Below are 23,570 nucleotides of genomic sequence, written 5' to 3' on the forward strand. Positions count from 1 at the left end.
AGAGATGAGAAGGACGACATTGGCACTAACTGGGATGGGGCAGCAGGAAGAAGCACCTTTAGAAGGAAGAGATGAAGAATTCATGCTGAACATGGATAGTCAAAGATGTCCTTTTTCACTCCCACTTTTTGCTTTGCTCCTATCATACCCCTGTTCTGGAGTACCTTTCCTTCCATTTCCACATTTCATTCATCTTTTATAATCCTGTCTGTAAAGTCCTGCTGCTGATGGGGTGACACCAACAGTCATCCCAATCATCGTCGCCCACAGGGACATCGCCCTCCTCTGAACCTCCCTAATAGTCACCATCTTTGTCTGCCTGCAGTGCTGGTACTAGCATTTGGATTCCCTTTGTGGAACCACATCTCCACCATCCCCAGAACTTCCCTCCATGTGGGCCAGGCCAGGCTAATTAGAACAGAGGATCTGGTGGCCCCAGTGATTGGCCCAAGAATGGACATGTGACCAAGCTAGGTCAATGATATTGCTTCGGGATTTTGCTGAAAGAGTTGAGAAAGAGGTTTGCTCTTTCTGCATTTAGCTACTGGGCTGGTAGAATGTACATGAAGACACCGGTGGTACCCTTGCCATGAGTCTGGGTTGGGGGGTGGTAGTAGAGAGTCTGCCTGTGCGTGAATTGACCACCAAGGATCATGGAGCCAAGAGATGGAGAGACACAAGTTTTGGATCATATCATGTGAGTCCTTAGGTCTAGCTACAGCAGAAATCCACACTACGACTGGACTTCTCAGTTGAATGAGATTCACTTCACTGCCTAAACCAATTCGAGCTGAGCTTCTGACCCTTGTAACTGAAAGAGTCCAACATTCCCTTCCCATTCCCCACATTCCCATGTGCCACTGTGTAATGTGAATGGCATTTCCTGTAGGGTCATCTCATCTCTAGCACGGAAGCAATTACTTTCTCAATGGCCAAGACCTTGTCTCTGTGTTCCCAGTGGTGCCATGCACGGTGGTCATGCCCTCGGTCTCTCTTCAGTAAACGTTTACTGGAACCTCAGTATGTGGAGACGTACATTACAAAAAAGATGAACTACGCTTACCTAGATTTATGTTCAAAATCAAAACTGTGGCCATAAATGCTTCCAAGAGCAACACTCTTCCCATCAGACAGCAAATCACTGGAGCCATTATCTGGGCAGTTGTGCCCACAGCTGACGCCCGGTCACTGCTGCTGTCACCACCGCCACTAGACACAGACTGTGCTGGGAGGCTCAGGGGCCCGGATTCCACCCGGACAGCATCATCCAGTATAAATTCAATCTTACAATTTTTTCCTAGGAAGGAAAACCATCAGAGAATTTGACTTCCTTTTATGATTTGTCTTCACACAGTCCCAGTTGGGTTTTCATTGACTTAAAAATCCTATATAATTCCTCATGAAGTATTTTTGTAAATTGAGCCCAAGTAGATTAGTTTAAGTATAAACAAGTGTAAAGAAGATCTCAGAGTTAGAGTTCCATTTGCCCATCCACTATGGGCAGGCGGAATCTGGGTAGATTTTCTTTCTGTAGCATCAGTACTTGCTCCTTAGGGATGCCTTCTTAGTGCCCAGGACTAGAGAGAGGTTGCTGGAAAGGAGGGACAGTAGGGAAGGGAAATGAAGATGCTGAGCCTTTGTTCCATCCCTGGATACTTGACCTAGGAGTAGAGAAGCCTCAGCCTCAGTTGGGGGAGATGAGGATGGATACTGAACTTTTATTTTGAAAAGTTTCAAAAATACAGAAGAGTTGAAAGAATAGTACAACAAACACCCATATGCCCTCCACTTTGTTTCAGCAATTTTACTGCTTTCCACGTTTCCCTTAAGTCAGATGCTTTTTTTGTGTTGCACGATTGTGACCCTTTCTTTCTTCTTACCTCAGGTAGACAAGTTTGAGGAAACTTATTAGATATTTTTAGAGTGTGAAACATAAAAAGCTCATCTAAATACTTTTTAATCCATAAGTTAAATCTTCCCACAGTTTTGAACATGAGATAAGCAATACATTTTTCCTTGATATAATTTCTTCTAGGACTAATTGCTATCATCAATAATGGTTACCACATAGAGTTTGCAATCCTTGTCACAATGCTGAGGTTTTCATTCCTCCATTTACCTTAAAAAAAATCATTTGTTTTCTTTCTTTTTTTCCCTCCTTCTCTCTCTCTCTCTCTCAGAGAATATAATTAGATCTTGACCACATTGTGCTTTCACAAACAACAGCAATGCATTCTATAACTTTCAAGATGGATGGTCATTGCTCTATAGAATTTTCTGCCACCATTACAATCCATGACAATGGCATATTTAAGTCTTTCCTTTTTTCAGTTTGAAAAAAAGTGAATTTTTGCAGCATTTTTCTTGATTTTTCTGTGTAAAAACTTTAGGTTTTTTTTTTTTTTTTTTTCTCCTGCAGTACTATGAGGAAGCTCAAGAGAACCTTGTCTCAGAGATGTACTCCATGAAGGAGAACTGAAGAACCCAGCTAAAATCCAGAATCAAAACCTTGGGGATATGACTTCAATCAAGCTAATTCAGTTAAAAATCCAGACATCATTAAGCAGACAGGAGCCATCCCTGCCCAAATTCCTGACCCATACAATTGTGAGCAAGTGAAATGGTTGTTGTTTGAGTCATTAGATTTGGGGCTGGTTTGTTATGTATCAATAAGAACAGAAACAAGCACTGTATATCATATAGATTGCTAGGTAAACACATCCTAAATATGATTATCCAGTAGTAATACTATTTTTATTCAGGTTGACCAAAGATGCAGCCTCAGCTGTTTACTACTTTCTTCTTCTTCTACCCTTTTCTCACCTCATTCTCACATCCCCATTTTCTGTGTTAGAAACAACAACCCATACCTCCTGTGTCTGGGTGGCCCCTGCTTTGCTTTTTATTGAGCTATTAGTAGAAGAGGGTGTGGGACCACACTGTCAGGCTCCAGTCTAATTTGCAAGGGGATTTCCCACATGCAGTAACTGGGGGGCTACCTACTAGAAAGAGTTACAAAAATGATGCTTTGTTAATTTTTTCTCATGTACTTTGTTGTTATTACAATTTTATAGTGGTTAATCTACAAACTGGCTAACTGATCTAAAGATAATGAAGAGAAGACTGTATTTGTCTTCCTTACTATACACAACCAGGGAACTGAGACCCTACACTTGATGGCAGTAAGAAAGTAAGACAGCGGCCAAGCAAGCAAGCAAGCAAGAGATTAGAAGCAATGGCGGTTCACCATAGCAGGTCAGATAGACACACTAAGGGAAGCTTTGAACGATGAAGGAAAATTTACTCTATAAAAGGAGAATGATATTTTGTTATCACAATAAAACACCAAAGCCTATATAATTATTTCAGCACTCCAGTGATCTTGGTTATTTTGGAACATTGCTATTTGGAAGCGGTAGTTTGAAGAACATGGTCTCCGGGTTGGGTCTTTGCCACTGGGTACCTTTTGGGTCCACCTTCATGGGGAAGTGGACAACTTTCTTCTCACCTAGGGTTCTTGTTAAGTGCCTCATTTCCCAGAAAAGGATCCCAGTTCTCCCACCATTTAGGCTGACTCTCAAAGAATTCGGCTCTGCCCTTAACCAGCCAGTGTATAGGACACTCTAAGTACTTGTCTAGGAGCACAACTATGGACTCATTGCCATCTGAGTCCCATCAAACACCAGGTTGAGACACTGGTGCCTAGCAGGCAGACCAAACTTGTGTGGTTTAGGGGATCACCAAAGCAAGAAAAAACAAAAAATAAGGAAAATATTTAGGGGAATGATTTGAGCTTTTGATACATGTTTAATATGAAAAAATCAGGCTATTGTTGGAATTTCTTTTACTTATTTTACTCTTTTTACTTTTATTTTGACTTTTAGTATATATATATGAGAGAGAACAGTGGTAAGAAGTGGGGAGTAAGTACCAATATAACTTTTCAGAAGTTAGGTCCTATAAAGGTCTTAAATGAGCCCAGATGAATGGTAAACAGATTAATGGAAGTCTGTCTCAGGGATAAGCAGTTTATCCACTTCTCTCTTTTAGATACTCTACAATCTATCACCAATAGATATTCTACAAACTATCTGTCTTGGGCTCAGTAGAAAGGCTTTTACCAATTGAAGTTATGCTATCAACCCATATGAAGACAATATAAGAAACATCACAATGGAAGTTATGACTATTTACTGTAATGTTGAAGATACCACTTCATACAGATTCATTGGGTATACTTTATGAGAACTCATAGGAGACATTTGTTCTGATCTCAGAGCTAGTTGTAAGTCTCCACAACAACTGGTTTGTTTACCTGATGGGCACCGTGGAATCATGATAATGCTTATGTTTTCTCCTTTGCATTGTCTTTCAGAAAGACTAGAACCCACTTTTCAGTCCAACTCTGAACTCTTGCATGGGGCATTCAAGTTATATGAGCCTATCTTATCCTCCCTTATCTTTAATTTGAAAATCTAGATGTTAACTGTTTTCATTATAAATGTAATGCATATTTAGTGAAAATATACAAAAGTACACAAATGGATAAAAATATAAATCATGATGTAATTTTAATGCATAGCCTCAGATTATGTTTATTTTCCTTAATTGCTTGTTTTAATTCTATTTTGTTTTGCATATTAAATATTTTTTGTAAACTAGATGTTATCTGACATGTTTTCTGAAACAAGATAGAGAGTTCCGATTTTTTTTTAAAGATTTACTTATTCATTTTAGAGAAAGAGAGAAAGAGAGAGAGCACGAGCAGGAGGGGCAGAGGGAGAGGGAGACAGAGTCTCAAGCTGACTCCGTGCTAAGCACGGAGCCCGATGCAGGGCTCGATCTCACAACCATAAGATCACAACCTGAGCCAAAACCAAGAGTCAGAGGCTTAACCGACTGCACCACCCAGGCACCCCTATAGTGTTCCAATTTGTCTAATTTATTAACCAGAGTATTATAGAATGCTTTGTTCAATTATAATTGTCCCTGTTTATGGATATATATGTGAAGGTCCAAAATAGTATTCTCACCTGTTCTAAGTACAGTAAGGTCTGTGTAGTTGGCCCAACAGCTGCTAAATGGAATTGTTGTATTTCCACTCAGACCACTGATTTGGTTATTATTGGAGTCCTTTAGTATGGCCTTCAAAGTCAGTGAAGTAATCCCAACTGATACACAATTACCCTAAAGAAAAAAGTAGTAGAGAATTTTAATTGTCCTGTTCCCATGTTTGTTTGTTTGTTTGTTTTTTTAAGATATGTGAAACTTCATTTTTAAAAATGCCTCATGACAAATTTAAAATCTGCAGGAGCTTCTTTCCCTACCCAAGGAGTTCACGAATATGGGTGGGCACTGGAACAAGTTCATTGAAAAGGAACATTTTCAAAACAGGGGAAGATTATATCCATAGGTATCAGTCCAGCTTTTAAGGGGCAGTGTCACCCTCAGGTTGCCAGTGGACCAGGATTACTGAAATTGGCCCACTCTCCAAGATTTATAGCTTAACTTCCTCACTCAACTAAAGCTTAGTGAGTTAGAACTTACATCAGAATCTACTGCCTTTACTGAAGGCTGCTGAGAAAATGGCTGTCCTGGCTGAGCGGCAACCGGCTGAGTGATCACTGACAGCGAGGACACAAAGGCCACATGATGAACAGGAAATGCAAATCTTTCAACTGGTTGAGCGGCCACCTGGAAATCAATGGTCATGAGTGATGAAGTGGTTTTCACATGATAAATTAGTCAGGAGCAAATTCATCTTAGCTAGGCTAAGTATAATATGTAATAATAAGCATAAAAATATGTCCAATATATGAAATAATTTTATTACAATATTTCCTCTGGACCAGATTCATGAAGCATTGTTATAAATATTCAAAGCAAAGCACATTTCATACCAATAAATAATTTTTTAGCAGATATGCTCCTTTTTCAACTATTTTATCATTTTAGTTATACCATTAAATAGTGAGCCAACATTAATTAGGAAGACATGCCCTCTAAATTATTGTATTGAACTATAAAGAGTTAAAAGAAGAAATAAGCAGCAATGTTTTAAATAGCTAAGATGCATTTTTCTAGTTGCCTTTTCTTACCTTAATCCAGGCAGAATCACTTGGGCTGGGGATAGGATTGGTAATAGACATGGAAGAGATATTAAACCCAAGGATACTACTGGTTTTTCCTGTAATTACAGCTTGTCCAAGAGAGCCAGCGATTTTTTGGAGTTCAGATAACTGCATCTGACCTATGGGGAAACAGTAATACCGCATATGGGTTATAAGAATATAGGATTGTGGGGCGCCTGGGTGGCTCAGTCCATTAAGTGTTTGCCTTCAGCTCGAGTCGTGATCCCAGGGTCCTGGGATCAAGTCCCTTATCGGGCTTCCTGCTCAGCGGGGAGTCTGCTTCTCCCTCTGTCTTCTCCCCTCTGCTCATGCTCATGCTCTGTCTCTCTCTCTCTCAAATAAATAAAATCTTCAAAAAAATAAGAATATAGGATTGTGAGAGTTTTTCTTTTTCTTTTTCTTTTTTTTTTTTGCATAGCTCCATCCACATTCTGGAATTCTGTAGCTTTTTCACCACCTATGAGCTCAATATGACAAAGTCCTTTGAATGAGCTTAGGAAAATGAAGAACTCAGTAGAATATGTTTTTAAGCTGTAATTAAAGAAAAACCAAAGGTAGATAAAATAAAGTGAATGAAAGCCTAGTGGAAAAATATACGTCTTTTAATTTAATCCTTTCCCATGCCATTCTTTATTGAGGAGTAAAGCACCATCATGCAAGTGTATCATCACGTACCATTTTTTAAAAAGAGAGTTTTAATTTTGGAGTGTAAGAATAATTAGCATCATCGAATTTACACAATGTATATTAGTAAGTTCTGAAGTTAACACTACATTACTCACAAATTGTTGCTTGCTCTAGATGTGGATAAATTTCAAAGTTAATTTTAACACTACAGGCAGTTTCTATTGTCTTTGTCTAGCTTGGCAGGCCCTCTTACACTTACTGGCCTCACCGTGCTCCGTACCTAAGAAGTGGCACCTCTATTCATCATACTCATTTGTCAGAGCCTGGTACTTTTGCCTGATCCCTTCTTCTACTTCATCTCTCCTCCACACCATATAATCAGTTATAGTTTCTAGATCTCTCTGTCCCCACTGTCTAAATCCTAGTCAAAGCCATCATTTACTAAAACAACTTTTATACTGGTTTTCTTGCATCCATTCTGTCCTTCTTTCACTCCATTCTATACATTGTAGTCCGAGTGACCTTTTAAAAAACAACTGTATCCAGGATCTTTTTGGTGTACTGTAAGCCTTGACAACAGTTCCTACCTAGTTATCCAGCACCTTCTATATCCAGAGGCCTGCCTTGAGGACCATGTGCATTGCATTTCCTCCATTAAGGCTAAACCATGAAGCTTAGTGTGCTCAGGAAGAAGGAGGCAGCTGATCTCACATAACACTTTGAAAATCATGGTCTTAGGGAATTTCCGTCCTGTCAGTTTAACACATCTCTCTTTTGGTTGACTCAGACCCTCTGGACAAATGATTAATCTTTCAGATTTCTTCTTCTCCCTCCCCTCGCCCCCCTTCCATATACTCTTCTCCAAATGGCTTTCCAGATATGAGGGCTCATGTGACCTAGCAGCAGCAGGTACAAAGAGGCTTCATATCCACCGACTGCTACTACCACTTGTCCTCACTGGTTTTTGGTGGAACGTGGCGGGTCTGACCTGCCTGCACTGTTAACAGATTTTCTCCGACTACCTGACATGTGAAGGCATCCATTTCTGCTGACTGCCACCTTAAGAAACCAAAGTCCTTAACCTGAAGAATTTTTACTCCTGACCAATCTCTGTTTATCCAGAGGTCCCCTCAGTACTTCAGTAACCCCTTTCTATGAATCTGGGAAAGCCAGGATACCCTGACCCATGCAAAGGCTGTGGAGAGCCAGCAAGCAGTATTACTACATGCACACCTTCCTTGCCAATGCCCGATATTTTGCTGTGAAATCCCTCTATGCCAAGTTGTAGGACATTCTTGAGACTTGAAACCCTATCCCAGAATATGTCTGAGAAACGTGCCATCAGCCTGTCCCTCCGACTGCCCCCATCTCCATGTTCTTAGACTGTCTTATACCAGTCTGGATAAATCTAACAAAATAAAACTGCTTAAAGGGGGTAAGGGGATGGAAGAGGTTGTGCATGAAGAAATTTAGATCACATATAGGAAATAAGTCAGTTTCTTTGGACATCTGAGTGGCTACATGGCCTTACATGACCCCACTACATGTAAGGGCTTACTAGGAATTCCTAAGAGTTGGTGAACCATCTATATATGTACCATGGAACCATTACAACTCCTAGAATAAATGAACTGACTGTGTTGAGTCAAAAGCCGTGACCCTCTAAGTACTAGGAAGTATGGAGCTGATGAAGGAAAGTAACCTATGACTGGGTAGAGAACATCATGGGAGATTTCGTTACAACACAAGCCTATACTTCCTGTTTCCTTCAACAAAGTGAGCTGATCAGCATCTCCCTCCACTCCACAAAGCCTTTCCACAGGCTTACTTCTATAAGGGAAGAACCTCTGTCTGCCTAGCTGGTAGAACTCCAGAACAGTATGTGGCAGGTGCACTGGGTCAATCCTTAGAAGCAAACCTCCTGGGGTCATGAGTGATGACCCCTAAAAGCAGAAGGCGAGAACTTCACCCAGTATCCAGGTTGACATGTAAGAGAGCCCCAGGGGTTAAGGAAAAAGATGCTGAAGAGAGATAAGGCAGATGCAGATTTTTATGAATCTGAAATCTATACAGTTTGGAGGCTCTCTTTAAGAAAAAGAATGAGGAAAAGTCTTACTTCTGCAACTTTTATAGTAACAATGATTGGGTCATATTATTAAATGGACCCTTCTTCCAGGCCCCTCCCGTGACTTGTACAAGTGAAAGGCCTTGAAGCTTAAGCTTCGTTAGCTGGATGGTAATCTTCCTCTTACACGGATCTAGGTCTCGTTTTTTTGGAGATGGGTGTGCCTAGTTAAGACTTGTGCTTGACTACTGGAGGCATGGCTGGGAATGCATGCTGGGGATGGATGCCAAGAGGCCAGGAAAGTTCAGCTGCACCTCAAGACAGGCTTGTGCAGGGCAGAGAAGAGCAGAGAAGACTCCCTACCCTGTAGCAGAGACTATGAAAACAAGAGGCAATGTGGGGGTCTTGGTATTCCGATACCAACTTAAGCAGGTAGAAAGGAAAAAATTTGAAGGGCTGAGCATTTACCTAAATGCCCAAACTGAGTCGCTCTAAGGAAATAATTTAAAGAGGCAAAGACCTCTGATGAGACAGGTGAGCTTATTTTTGTCTCTGATAACTAGAAAATGGGGATATGGAGAGTGAGGGACAGAGAAAAGTGGAACAGCTGGTGACACTGATTGGATCAGTCATAGGAATTAAAGATAGAAGATATTCCTGCACATTTGCATTTGTTAGGGTAAATCTGTGACTTTACTACAACTCAGAATCTCCAAAGGTCTACTCTTTTCCTTAGGAAAATACCCACAGTCCTTTTAGCTTAGGAAGAAAAGAGCTTCTTTTGGTTTCCTGTGATCTAGGTAGGACCTGCCTAATTCTCAATTTCACCTCCAGTAGCTTGCCCTTCCTGGCTCCTGCCACCACAGACCAGTGAGACCTTCTCCAGTTCTTCTTATGTCCCGCTTCCACCAACTATTTCCGTAGACTTAAACATTCTTACCTTCCTCTTTTCATTGACTGACTATGCTTAATCTCTCAGCTATAATCTCAATTACTTAGGTCACCTCTCAAATCTTTTATATTAGGTCAAATCCTCTTGTTGAATTTACTAATTGCTATAATAATGAAATAGAGGCTAAAATTCCTTCATAATTCCAAAATAGTTTGGGATTACAGGAGTAGAGTAGGGAAAAGGGTCTTTAGGCCCTTACAGGGTTCAGGATATGGGGTTGGCGGGACTTCCTGAGCCCAGGTTTACCAGGCCCTGATAGGGTTATTTGTGAATGTGGATCTGGTATTACATTCTTCCAACTCAAATGTCTACTCTTCATACCTGCAGTATCATTGCTTATGAACTGAGGAGGAGGATCTCCAATCTCCAATTCCACTGTGAGTCCCATCGATCTCTTCCTTCGCAGACTCTCCCCTGGTATTATTTTGCTGACACGGATTTTGTCACTTGGTATCTTTAGGAACAAGGCAAGATTTCTAACCAGATTATGAGAGCTATAGAAGTCATCTTCTGTTACAGCAGGTAATTGGAAAGAAACAAATATGACTGCAGTGGTGTGGATTTCAACAGGTATAGTTCCTTTAACCAAAAGGTAAAGCATCTGGTAGGTTCTATCAAAGTAGTTTTCACCAAGGACAGTGGAATTCAGGTTAGGAAGGAATTGCTCTATGAAGGAAAAAAAGCCAAAACAGCACCGTTAAAAATACCTATGTTATCACAATTACCATGTAGTATTTAATATTTGTTTAAATGTAGGAAATTCTGAAAAGATTCAACATTATTCTTCCATAGGAAAGTATGCATATTAAAAACAAAAACAGTTACAGAACTGGCATGCAAAATTAAAGTCAATACCATTGATCATCACTATACATTATATTTATTTTAAAAACAATTAGCTATAGATACAGTATAAATGAGAAATAAAATCAAATTATGAACCCAGGAGCCTATATTGTGCTGGTAACACTGTTTACATGTTCAGAATTTTAAAGCCTTTACCAAAGGCATTTGGTAATTTAAAAATGTAAATTTAGCTTTAATAGCCATCTAGTTTATGCAGTGCTATATATCAACTCTTAAGGAGCGTTTACAATTCAGTGCTTCTATTTTTACCAAGAATAAAAATATGTAATACAAATGAAGTATATACTAAAATATCTCAGAGGGATTTTATGCCACTGAAGCAGGTTTACATTTCAGCCTGAAAAACCTTTGGTTAATGCAAAACAAATTCTACTAGGGAACTGACTTTTGTAAAAGTGGCTGAGATTTTTATATATATAAAATGAATGAATATATATATGATTTTATGGCAGAGTATCAAAAATGTCTTAAGAGCTTATAAATCTACTAACACATACTGAGCCCAGACAAAGGCTGAATCATATAATAGTACTGGAATGGGACATGTAGCTTCTTACCACATTTCATAGTGAGGCTTACTAAGAGAAATAAATTTAAATTTTAGGAAGAAGATATTTCTTATGAATGTAATAGACATTCATAGCAGTTGGTATTAAGAAGCCATTTCATTATTACCATGTATTTCTTTCATATCTACTAGTATAAGTTCTAGATGCAATTTGGTTTAAACATTCTGTGAATCTGAAGAATGCGCTTTTATATTATGAATTGAAGCTGTTCTCAAACTACATTTAGAGGGGGCATGCACCATTTATCCCAGGTAACTTCTCCATGTCTTCCACAGTAATGGAAGGAAGCAGAGACATACATAATAAAACAGAATATTTAGAATTTGGGGAATCTAAAATAATATGTATAGGGGTACCTGGGTGGCTCAGTTATTAAGTGTCTGCCTTCAGCTCAGGTCATGATCCCAGGGTCCTGGGATCGAGTCCCATGTCGGGCTCCCTGCTCAGCAGGGAGCCTGCTTCTCCCTCTCCCACTCCCCCTGCTTGTGTTCCTGCTCTCGCTATCTCTCTCTGTCAAATAAATCAATAAAATCTTTAAAATAAAATAAAATAATATGTATAGATTCATAATACAGGGAAGTAATTTTGCATTCAAAGTGTCAAAGCAAAATGTTCATTTAAAAGCAATGCTGTATCAGAAAAAATATTTATAAGAAGGTGGTAGTAATAGTGTTTTTCAGCCCTTCAACACTTACGTAACCAATTCCCTGTATTAAATACTGTTTGTTGAGACAGTTTCTATTTTGCCGATTTGAATGTTAGAGTACTTGGTACCAAAAGTGTTGTTTTTAAAAAGAATTAAAATGAATGAAAATTAAGCTGTAAATACGGGTAGTTATTTGTATATAAAAAGTGATAACATGGACTCTCGTAGCTTACAAGGAGGCAATATGGCATAATGATCAAGTGCATGGCTTCTAGAGCTAGACTCTGGGTTCAAGTCCTTGTTCTGCCCTCACCATCTGTGTATTACCATGGACTGAACTGTGCCCCCCTCCCCCAGATTCACATGTTAGAGCCCTGACCCCCAATGTAAGGGTATTCAGAGCTGGGGCCTTCAACAAGTCACTGGCCTTAGATGAGGGTGGGGACTTCACGATGGATTAGTGCTCTCATAAAAAGAGATACCGACCGCTTGCTGTAGCTCTCTCTGCCATGCGAAGAAACAGTGAGAAGGCAGCCATCTGCAAGCCAGGAGGAGAGCTCTCACCAGAACCTGACCCCACTAGCACCCTGACCTCATACTTCCAGCCTCCAGAACTGTCAGAAAATAAATTTCTGCTTTTAAGCCACCCACTTCATGGTATTTTGTTATGGCAGCTCTCAGAGCTAAGGCACAGACTGAAGCAAATTGATTCACCTCCTTGTGTCTCAGTTTACTCATCTGTGCCTTGCTCCTAGGGTTATTATGAGAATATAGTAACAATGAGTTAGGATATACAAAGCACTTAGAATCAGTGCCTGGCACATAGTAACATTTCTGGAAGCAGTAGCTATACAGACTATTAGTAGAGATAGGACTGGCTCCATGGACAGTAATGGATGTGGGTTATCCCTTCATACTCTCATGTCTAGCTGGTGTCATGACCTACAGCACACATTCATATAGTTGTTAACTTAGATTATGGGGCACATCTAAAAATGATAAGAGCACATGTGGAATGGAATGTGCTGGCCTTATTAGTACCCTGTTTAAGAAAAGGACTTCCATGAGCAGATAGAAATCCTGGTCTTGCAAATATTGGTAAATGGGTGAGTTTAGCCTTTTCCATGTATTTCATTTATTTTTTATTTATTTATTTATTTTTTATTTATTCATGAAAGTCAGAGAGAGAGAGAGAGAGAGGCAGAGGCAGAGGCAGAGGCAGAGGGAGAGAAGCAGGCTCCCCGCCTAGCAGGGAGCCTGATGCGGGACTCGATCCCAGGACCCTGGGATCATGACCTGAGCCAAAGGCAGACGCTTAACCATCTGAGCCACCCAGGCGCCCCCCATGTATTTCATTTAAATCCAGAGTTTGTTATATTGACTTCATTATGTTCAGTTGATGTTATACTAGCTTTCTTGGCAATACTTCTGGTAACTGCCAATTAATTTTGGCTCTGACCTCTATGAAACAGAAGTAAAGCAGAGATAGGGTAAAAATTCTAAGCCAAATCTCCTCTGTATATAGGAATAACTGAACTACATGTAGAACGTAAATGTTCTCAGGGGGAAAAGGAATGTGCATGATACACAAAAGCTTCCATCTGCATGTGCGCAGGTACGTAAGAGTTCCATCAGGAATAATCTTTCAGGACACGTATGTCATAAATGAACACATCTCAGAATTTGGTGGATCGTGGCTAACAATATCTTCTCTTGTGCTCATCAATGGCTAAGGAACTAAAAATATTAATAACGAAACATTCCAAATAATTTTATACATAATTAAGTCCATATGTAACGTGTATGCTTTATTTTTCTGAGGAAATACCTGTGTACAGATGTCTTTTAGGTTCACAGTATTTCTGTTGAGGGTTCCATACTGTATTTTTGGGGCAAACCAATGCATTGTTCACATAGACATCCAAACGCTGAAGCGTGGGAAAAAAAATTCCTACCACCACAGCCTGTTAAAAAATAAACAACATTTTTGTTTCTTATGAGAACAATGAAACAGAATATTTAGAATTTGGCACTTAAAAATGTCCTTCAACTATATATACCTTCTGTAAAATAGTATAACTAAGTTTTATGGATTGATGATAAATACTGAGTTAAAATTTGTAAATGGCCTTACATTCAACCATTCATACAGACGTTATAACTTAACTCTTAACTGATGATTCTTGGTAGAAAAGCATAATGTAAGAAAGAATTATTAAAGGAGTATCTCTAAAAGAAACATTTCTTTTAAAAGATAACAAAGTTCCAATACAGGCTTTCAACTCCAGGGGCAGGAGGAAACAGGGAATTTAGCAGTGCTCTATAATGCAACCACACAAAATTAGTTAATGTTGAAAAAAAATGCTTACCTCTGAGACAAATTTGGTAGTAAGACTGATAAAAATTAGTCAAAATAGCTACCCTCTCTGATTCAATTTTGTTCATTTTCCATGTTTATACTCCTCACATCTCACGCTACAGGTATAATCATAAAGTAAGGAAGGAGACTAACCTTTACAAGGGCAGAGAGAAATTAATAAGGAATCTAATAAGCTATACACAGTTTTGGAATCTTCTTTTGAGATTATCTTCAGTGGCCCAGGACATTAACAGTCACATTACTTTGTAGTTATTTTTAAAATTAAGAATATTCTCTTCCATTAAAAAATTGAGGGCCTATCTAAACCAGGCCCTATTCTAGGGCTGTCATAAGCCCCTGCTCTATTTGAGGCATATTCTAGTGTGAGGAGAGAGACAAATAAATAGTAGCAATAATAAGCAAAATATGAAGCATGTTAGAAGGTGGTAAGTGCTATGGAGAAAAGGAAAGGTAGATCAGAGTATGAATAATTGGGAGAGCCAACTGAGGTGGGGTGAACAGGCTAGGCCTGTTGGAGGAATGGGGGGGGGCAGTTAGCCACCTAGTGTAGAATGTTCCAGGCAGACTCAACATCTGGAACAAAGGCCCAGGTGGTAACAGGTGGGGGGTGGTCTGGAACAGCAAGGAGCCTGGTGTAGCTGGAGGAGTCTAAGTCAGAGAGCTAAGGATGTGAGGACTCTGGCTCTTGTACAAAGCCCAATGGGGAAATTACTGCAGCGTTTGGGGCAAGGAGTGACCTGGTGTGACTTAGATTTGGAAGGTCTCTCTGTGGCTCCTGAGGTGAGAACAGACAATAGAGCAGGCAGAAGCAGAGCAGTGGGATGGGCTGGGAGCCAACTGCCTTATTCCAGGGAAGAAATAATGTTGGCTCCAAGTGGATGGTAGCAGTGATGGTGGTAAGAAGTGGTCAGATTCTGAATATTTTGAAGGGACACCCAACAGGATTTGCAGATGGACTGGGTGAGGGATATGACCCAAAAAGAGGAATCAAGAACGGGTCCAAGGTTTTATGTCCAGCAACTGAAAGGCTGAGATTGCTATCACCTGAGAAGGGGCAGGAGTCTCTCTTTGCTACTGTTCTCTCTGCTTCATCTTATCCACACCCTTTCTTCACATTCATAATACTCTGGGACTTTCGAGTCTCATACTCTTGGAAAAAAAAAAACTCAATTATGAGACTATTGTTTAACCTCATACTCTTTTCCCATTGACACAGTATATATAAACTTAACTGTCCCAGCTGAGTTCAGTTCATGGCAAAGATTTGATATTATTGAAGATATTTAAAATAACGTGCTGTGATCTCTGAAGTAAATTCCAAAGGTGTATTCCTGAAATATATAAATAGCAGCATGGAAAAATAAATATATAATTTCAGTAACCAATTCTGGATGTGCACTATGTTTATATAAAAGTTCAGGTTTGCTGCCAATCACACAAATCATAGCCCTCACTGTCATGATGGGGGAAAGGTGTTTGGGATGCATATGTGTTCTCAGGCTGATGAAAACTTTCTGGACTAACAGTATTTTTAGTCGTACTCTGATGATCCTCATGACGATGTTCAAGAGAACAGGGGAGGAGATCAATCCTTAGCATATAGAAATAGATGTCAATAACCAACACCAATAGCTCAAGAAATTATTTCGATCTTGTGTTACCTTTTTATGGTCAACATTAAGCAACATCAGTCGAAGATTCTGAGGACTAGTGCCAGTGAAGTAAATTTCATAAGATTTGTTCAGCGCCACAATGCTATGAAACAGGGACAGCCTTCTCTGGCATGTGTATCCAGCACACCAGCCATGATCCTGTGGGCCTAAAGCCACATATATGAAAGTTCACATTCCATATTATGACTATTATTTAGCACAAAGTCTGAAGACTAATTGTATTAAAAATAAATTGCACAAACTGAGGGTTCTAGAGGGGAGGGGGTGGGGGGATGGGTTAGCCTGGTGATGGGTATTAAAGAGGGAACGTATTGAATGGAGCACTGGGTGTTATACGCAAACAGTGAATCATGGAACGCTACATCAAAAACTAATGATGTAATGTATGGTGATTAACATAACATAATAATAAAAAAAATAAAATTAAAAAAAATAAATTGCAGGGTCAAGTTCAGCATTTGCATCCATTATCCATCCACCCATATATCCTTAGCTTAAAAAGAAGGCAGGGAAGCAACTCCTCCCTACGGCCCTTACTTTTATACTGTGTAGGGTAAAAAAGGTAAGTAAATGTGTTGAGTTTGCACTGGAAGGGTCCTTGAAGGAAATAGTAGGTTTATATGATTCTCTACTTCAACAATCATATTTAAGCCCAGGCCCCATGCTAAGAAAGAAAATGCTTTGATCCTTTCTCCTACCTATCAAATCTGAGTTTAGGTGGGGAGCCAACTTTCTCAGACTCTTTAGTGAGAAATACGAGGTTACAGAGTTAATTTTTTAAAAACAGAGCCTGTACTTGGAAATGTGGACATTTGTATGGCTAAACCATGGATTCATTAATTTTTTCGCTCACTCATTTCTTCATCAGTTAATTTGTAAATTCAACAAACTCTTAAGTTTGCTTTTTATGAAGTCTTTAATCTTCCTCCATTGTTATTTTAATACCTTTTTGTTTAAGACTGTGATTATAGGCACCACTGGAGGGTCAACATCATTAACGAGCTGAAGCAATCAGAGAAATAACACTCCAATAAATCCTCTAAAAAGCCAAAGACAGTCGATGCTTTTCTACCTGAATCCAGACATTTCCCCAGAACAGGCATAACATGACTGTTGTAGCAAATTTCTCTATTTCACTTCAGTTTTAAAGTGGCTGGGATTATAAAACACTGAGTGAGATATGGAATGATACATTTTCTTGATGTATTTATTCATTAGCTTTGCTTAATTTCCTGGCTTACCTGGAATTCTTACCAATATTTATAACTGAACTTCAATCAAATTTTAAATAAACATAAACTTCTGAAGCTCAAGTAGAATATCAACTTTCTCTTAGCATCCAAAATGTAAAATCTACTTTTAAATAAACCTTCTTTGTGCGTTTTGAAAACAGAAAGAAATTTCTACATATAAAATGAAAAATTTAGGGGTGCCTGGGTGGCTCAGTCGGTTAAGCGACTGCCTTCGGCTCGGGTCATGATCCCAGGGTCCTGGGATCGAGCCCCACATCAGGCTCCCTGCTCAGCGGAGAGCCTGCTTCTCCCTCTGCCTCTGTCTGCCGCTCTGCCTACTTACGCTATTTCTGTTAAATAAATAAATAAATAAAATCTTTAAAAAAAAAAAAAAAGAAAAATTTAGAGTAGCAAAGCCAGTTTTTAAAAATAAATGAAATTGAGTATTAAAATTTTAAAGGAAACTTTAGTGGTATTCAATAACTTTTACCTTAGGAATTTTTTTTTTTAAGATTTTATTTATTTATTTGACAGAGAGAGACACAGCAAGAGCAGGAACACACACGGGGGCGGGGGGGGGGGGCGGGGGAGAGGGAGAAGCAGGCTTTCCGCGGAGCAGGGAGCCCGAGCCAGATGCGGGGCTCGATGCGGGGCTCAATCCCAGGACCCCGGGACCATGACCTGAGCCAAAGGCAAATGCTTAACAACTGAGCCACCCAAGCGCCCCATACATTAGGAATTTTTTTTCACAATCTAATGCAGTTGCATCTTATGCTTCAGTGATTCTTTCAACATCTTCATAATTTTTGCGATCCTATCGTTTACTTAAGACTTTTCTTTAAATTAACACTCTAAAAATTTATTTTTAAGAGAAATGTCATGTCACTATTGTAAGTGGAAAGCTTGTATTGCTTTTCAGAAAAGAAAAATGTAAAAATAAATAGAATAAAATCTTTCTCCAGCATATAAAACAGAGCAATTTGAAAACATCTCCATTATTCACACTGACTGGTCTAAAGTTCTCCCACAAGCTCTCTGCTTTGTAAGATCTGAAAGGCAGCACTTGAAACTGGGTTGACTGCAGGCCAGAGAAACCAGGCAAATTGCATGTTGCAGGCAACAGAAGTGAGGAGAGACTTGAAATCATGTAATTTTGGGACACCCCTGATTTAGCTCATTCTATTCTCTTTAAAACATTTTTTTTGCATATCGCCATTTCTTTGGATGTTCTTTAATTTCCCTGCTAACACATTTTATTTTATTTTTTAAATTTTTTTTGCCATTTTTTAAATTATGTTATGTTAATCACTATACATTACATCATTAGTTTTTGACCCCTGCTAACACATTTTAAAAAATGAATATTTTTGTGAGGTACTGGCTATTTTGTTGAATCTCAGGATATTTTAGTCCATGTTTTGACACTGCCTGGGCACAGAAATCTTTCTGATCCAGGTTACATGACCCTTTAGCACTGGAAAAACTCTTAAGCCTTCTTAGGGACTTACCTTTGAGCCCCCCACACTATTTCAGGGTAAAACAGTAAGTCCCTGCCCTCTATTTTCTGCAGCTCTTAGAAGTTCATCTTATTTATTCAGAAAGTCCTGGACTCCTAAGTTGATCTGAATTCTCATGGAGACCACTGCCTTTGCTCTCTACTAGAACCACCCATGGCCAGAATGTAAGGAGCCTAGACTCTGAAGCTTGCCAAGATGTTCTTGACAGTCAAAGGAATCAGGAATGAAAACAAACAAACCCCAAAACACATTGATTCAAGAATAAGTCTTAGAAGGATTCATGAAAATAAAAACCGAGTAGGCTGAACATACCTTCTCAAGTACTCCAAATAATACATTATCTGTGTTTTAATTTATGTAAGGCAAATTGTCTTTTTGGAGACAATCAGGCCAATTTTTCCTTAAAATATTTATGCCACCTAATTAATATAGGTATGAAAATCAGTCAAGGAATAACTCTCCTCTTCTTCTTCTAATGGTCAATTTGGAATAACTATCCTGGCTTTCTAATATGGGAATCTACTGAAGCATTAAACAGCCCTCCTGCACATAGATCTTTTCTTACAAACAGAAGGAAAAGCAGTCCTGATGTTTGCTAGTTTAATGTGATAAATAATTTGTGAGACGTCTCCATGCATGTAATAAATAGTAAATGCTTTGAGTAACTACTAGCTTGTTTACACTGAACACATACCATTAATGAGATCAACATAACCATTGCTCAATACAGCCACTGGTGAGAGTCTTCGAGTTTCTGTGTCAGAATCCAGGCTTTCAATAACCATCATTGCATATTCCATCCCAAAACACTGATAGCTCTGCCATTGTGGAATGTATTTACAGGTTGAATCTCTAATAATTCCTAGAAACAGGTATATACATCTTAGAAAGGAAAAGCAATCTCTCCAAAAACATCCATGTACTTTTTCTTTTATGTAAGATTAGTAAGTAGAAAATATGTTATTGGTTGATTACCCCAATTACTAAAAATAAAAGATATATTTTGTTTCACAAACTTGAGGACTGACAGGAGAATATCCAACTAACCTTTGTAAGGTGCTTTCTCAGTGACAGGAATTCTACTTCCATTTGGGAATGTGAGCATCACCTTAGGAATCCTGTAGTCTCCAATTCCAAATTGACTATTTCCATTCCACTCATATTCTGCTTGAGGTATCACTGAACCAGAATTTCCCAGAAAAGAGCCGTCCATATCTCTAAGAAAAGATTTCCTTTTGGCATCACAAACCATGTCTACGCAATCAGCTGGATTCACCTTACTGTGGAGAAAAGGCAAAACACATGAATATTTATATTTAGTACCCTTCCCCTGTTTCTAGAGAGCTGAATTTCAGTTGAGTGTTTGGTAAGAGAGTATCCAAAGTTTTTTTGATTGATTGAATCTTATCATTTCAGAAAGGATTAAAGATGGGACCAAGTCACATATGTAATTAGTATTGAAATAAGGTCTGATTTTCCATTCTGTTGGTTTGTTACATTATTATTATTAATTCATTAACATTTCAAAAGGACAAGTTATACCTGTGAGATATAAAATTAGAGTTCCATTTTGTTATTCCATATTTTGTTAAATGATAGATTTCAACCTTGTGCATTGCTCGCAGTATACCAACATTGCCCCATTGAGCAGGCCAACAGTTAGTCTGTTGTGTCGGACATACAAAATCCCTGTGTTGGAAGTCTCTCCCTTCTTTTTTTCACGGGTCTTTAAAATTTATAAAAGTATTGTATGCTTACTATAAAATAATTTAAATACTTAAAGTTTAGTCCCCTTATCTCAAGCTTTTAGGTCATCATCAATTGCATATTATGTGTATAATATTATATAGATTTTGTTTATGTATATACAAACAGATATACTTGGATTATTATTGCTATGTTACATATTTTAGTAACTATTCTGTAAATACCCAAACTGTAAGAGATGAAATACTATATACTTATCATGTAGTTCAACCATAGATAGCATTCCACCTTCATCTTGAGCTACCTAGAGTGTTGATTGTTAACTGGTAATAATAATAAAATAGATGCTTAATTTGCAATATACTGCACATTACATAGTATACAGTATAGTTATACTATGTCATGATATATACTATGGGGAAATATAACTTATTCCGAAGTTATAACAACAAAATAATAGTGGAAACCTCAGAACTATTAGGTAGTGTTTAACATCTCTTTCCCTTTTTGCTGTAAGAGAAACATGAAGGGGTAAGTTGCCCTTTACTGTACAATAATAGCTTTGGAGATGACTTGAATAAATATTTCTGTAGCTCATGGGTTCTTTGTGTTCAAGTATGTGAAGATGCTACTGTGAGCAAGTCTGTAGGTAGAGTACCCAGTGGCACTTTTATATTATGACTTAGAGCTCTATCTTTACTTCATGTTACAAAGAAACAGAGCCTAAAATGTAGATTTTTGTTCAAGTGATTTATTGAAGGAATTCTCTCAAAAAAGAAGGAGAGAAGCCACATAGGGCTAAGGAAAGAAAACAAGATTTCTATGGTCTGTGGACTAGCTTCATTCTGATCCCAAGGGTACCTCTGGATCATCAATTGCACCCGGGGTTGCTCCCACCTTGAGACAAGGGGGTTGGCTTTTTGTACTCCTGTATAAACCAGTCATTTTGCATGGATTGAAAGGAGGTGGTGTTAGGGAAGGTTTTAGCACCCCAAGGCTATTCCTGTTCAGCTAAGAGCAATTTTCTGGAAAAGAGGGCAACTGTAGGTTATTATTGGCCAACATTTACATCATTGGGGGACTGGGTGAACTGTCTTGTAAAAGGGATCTGGGAAAATGCCAATAGCATCTTAACAAAAGCACAGAGCCAAAGACATTATATTTTAAAATGTGGTATTTTCTGGGGCACCTGGGTAGCTCAGTCGGTTAAGCATCCAACTCTTGATTTCGGCTCAGGTCATGCTCTCAGGGCTGTAAGATTGAGCCCCACGTGGGGCTCTGCGCTGACCATGGGGCCTGCTTAAGATTCTCTCTTGCCCTCTCCCTCTGCCCCTCTCCCTTCCCGCTTGCGTGCTCTCTCTCAAAAAAGTAGTATTTTCTTCATGACCTAGGTATTAAAATTATATATTACATCTGAAAGATTCAATGATAATTAAACAGAAGCTAATAATATTCTAGTGAGGACAGGCTCTATTGAGCCCCAAATTACTGCAGTTCAGTAATTCCTAGATGAGATGTGCAGTTGTCACCAAAACAAAATCAGATGAAGTGAAACTATTTATGAAACACTGCATTTGTCTGAAGAGATGTCTATCTAATGAGACAGCATTATTCCTTGTCTTCTTCCTATGCTGACAATGGTCAAAGATCTCTCATAAAAAATTTCTTTCCTCCAATCTTGTCTTACATCTGAATTCCTGGTCTGCTTCTCTTAGAAAAGTGTAGCAGTTACTGACTATCTTCTTTTAAGATTTAGGGTCTAAGTGGCTCAGTTTCTATAAATATTCTGACTCCAACTGACTTTTGTGATTGAAAAGTCACTCTTCTGCGTTTCTGCATCTTCTCAGTCACAGTGATTATAATGATTGATGTTAAATTTCAAAGTGCATTTTGGGGTGAACATGTAAGATATTTGGAAAGCAACTGGAAACAAAAGAAGTAAGGCAAAGGGCAGAAATGATAGAGATGTCTCTCATTGCTAAAGACCATTAGTGGAGAGATACTAATGTACAACACACTTCTAACTTGGTCTCTTTTCTTTTATGATGGGATGCATGGAAAAAAAGGTATGAGAAAATATACATATTAAAGACTAGCTTCTTCAGTTTAACTGAAAACACAAATGCATTAAATATTCTTAATTTTCATGATCCTGATTACAATTTTATAGAAATTAATAGTTACTTTAATATAACAACTTTCTCAGATCTATGGCAGGGAAAAAAAGACAATGGAAAGCTATAAATACAGGAAAGAAAAAAACGGACTTTGATACATTGTACCTTATATCAGGTCTATGTATGAATATTTTTGATTGTTCAGTAGTATCAACCAGCTGTATGTTCTTCACATGGATTGGATGCTGTAAGTCTTCATTTAAAGGGTTAGTAATGAATATCACATTAGTTTCACCTGAACAAACATTCTTAAATCCAACAAATGTTGAACCTAAAACATAAATAACAAAAAAATAATTATTTTCTAAGGAGAAAGTGATAAAATCAGTTTCATTTCATGTATATTCCAGCAAACACATCATATAACACCACTCTGAACATGGAGCTCTTAGCTTATGTGGTAGATAGTCCACCACTATTTGTGTTAGATTGTTGCCTCCCTATATTAATACCATTGAATAGTCTTCTCATATTTTCTCTGAGCTTAGTTATGTGATTGGCTTTGACCAATGGGACAAGAGCAATTGTGATATAAGTAGATCTGAAAAGTGCTTGCATATTAGGGCTCACTCTCTTTTGGTGCTTTTGGGGAATTCTGTGACTTCTAGCATGTGAATAACCTTAGGAGACATATGGCCCAATCACCCCCATTACTCCAGCTAATGGCCAACCCAACGATTGGCAAGTACCAACCACCAGACATGGAAGTGAGATTACCTAGACCAACTAGCCCCTATCCATCCTGTAAACTGTGGGCAGCCTAAGGAATAATCCCAGGTGAGACCAGCAGAAGAACTATCCAAATGAACAAAGCCCAAATTGTCAATCCACAGAATCATGAGCTAATAAATGGTTGTTTAAAGACTCTAAATTTTGGAGGTATTTTGTTACACAGCAAAGACTATTTGAAACATGGTTCTTTTGGCCTTATTGCATATATTGTATGACCAGAAGATAAAGTTTATTGAATTCAAACTTAATTTCCATTGTGCTTAAAATCCAATAGCTCAAAAATAGAAAAAAAGGA

At 38.6% G+C, this 23,570-nt stretch overlaps 1 protein-coding gene across 1 annotated transcript in view; it reads right to left on the minus strand.

Annotated features, from left to right (window-relative positions):
• The window catches only part of PKHD1L1 (PKHD1 like 1), a 151,353-nt gene that overhangs the window by 2,652 nt on the left and 125,131 nt on the right, over positions 1–23,570 (minus strand). Inside the window, exons 68-77 of the mRNA XM_045896035.3 lie at positions 22,649–22,814; positions 19,707–19,939; positions 19,354–19,521; positions 15,899–16,056; positions 13,686–13,821; positions 10,097–10,441; positions 6,099–6,250; positions 5,548–5,694; positions 5,034–5,187; positions 1,064–1,297 (exon numbers count right to left, since the gene is read on the minus strand). Coding sequence (XP_045751991.1) covers positions 1,064–1,297; positions 5,034–5,187; positions 5,548–5,694; positions 6,099–6,250; positions 10,097–10,441; positions 13,686–13,821; positions 15,899–16,056; positions 19,354–19,521; positions 19,707–19,939; positions 22,649–22,814 — 1,893 coding nt within the window. The remainder of the gene's footprint in view (positions 1–1,063; positions 1,298–5,033; positions 5,188–5,547; positions 5,695–6,098; positions 6,251–10,096; positions 10,442–13,685; positions 13,822–15,898; positions 16,057–19,353; positions 19,522–19,706; positions 19,940–22,648; positions 22,815–23,570) is intronic.

Source organism: Mirounga angustirostris, unplaced genomic scaffold (genome assembly GCF_029215605.1).
Source record: "Mirounga angustirostris isolate CCGP_5_RB_7025 unplaced genomic scaffold, mMirAng1.0.hap1 SCAF_4, whole genome shotgun sequence".
Taxonomy (NCBI): domain Eukaryota; kingdom Metazoa; phylum Chordata; class Mammalia; order Carnivora; family Phocidae; genus Mirounga; species Mirounga angustirostris.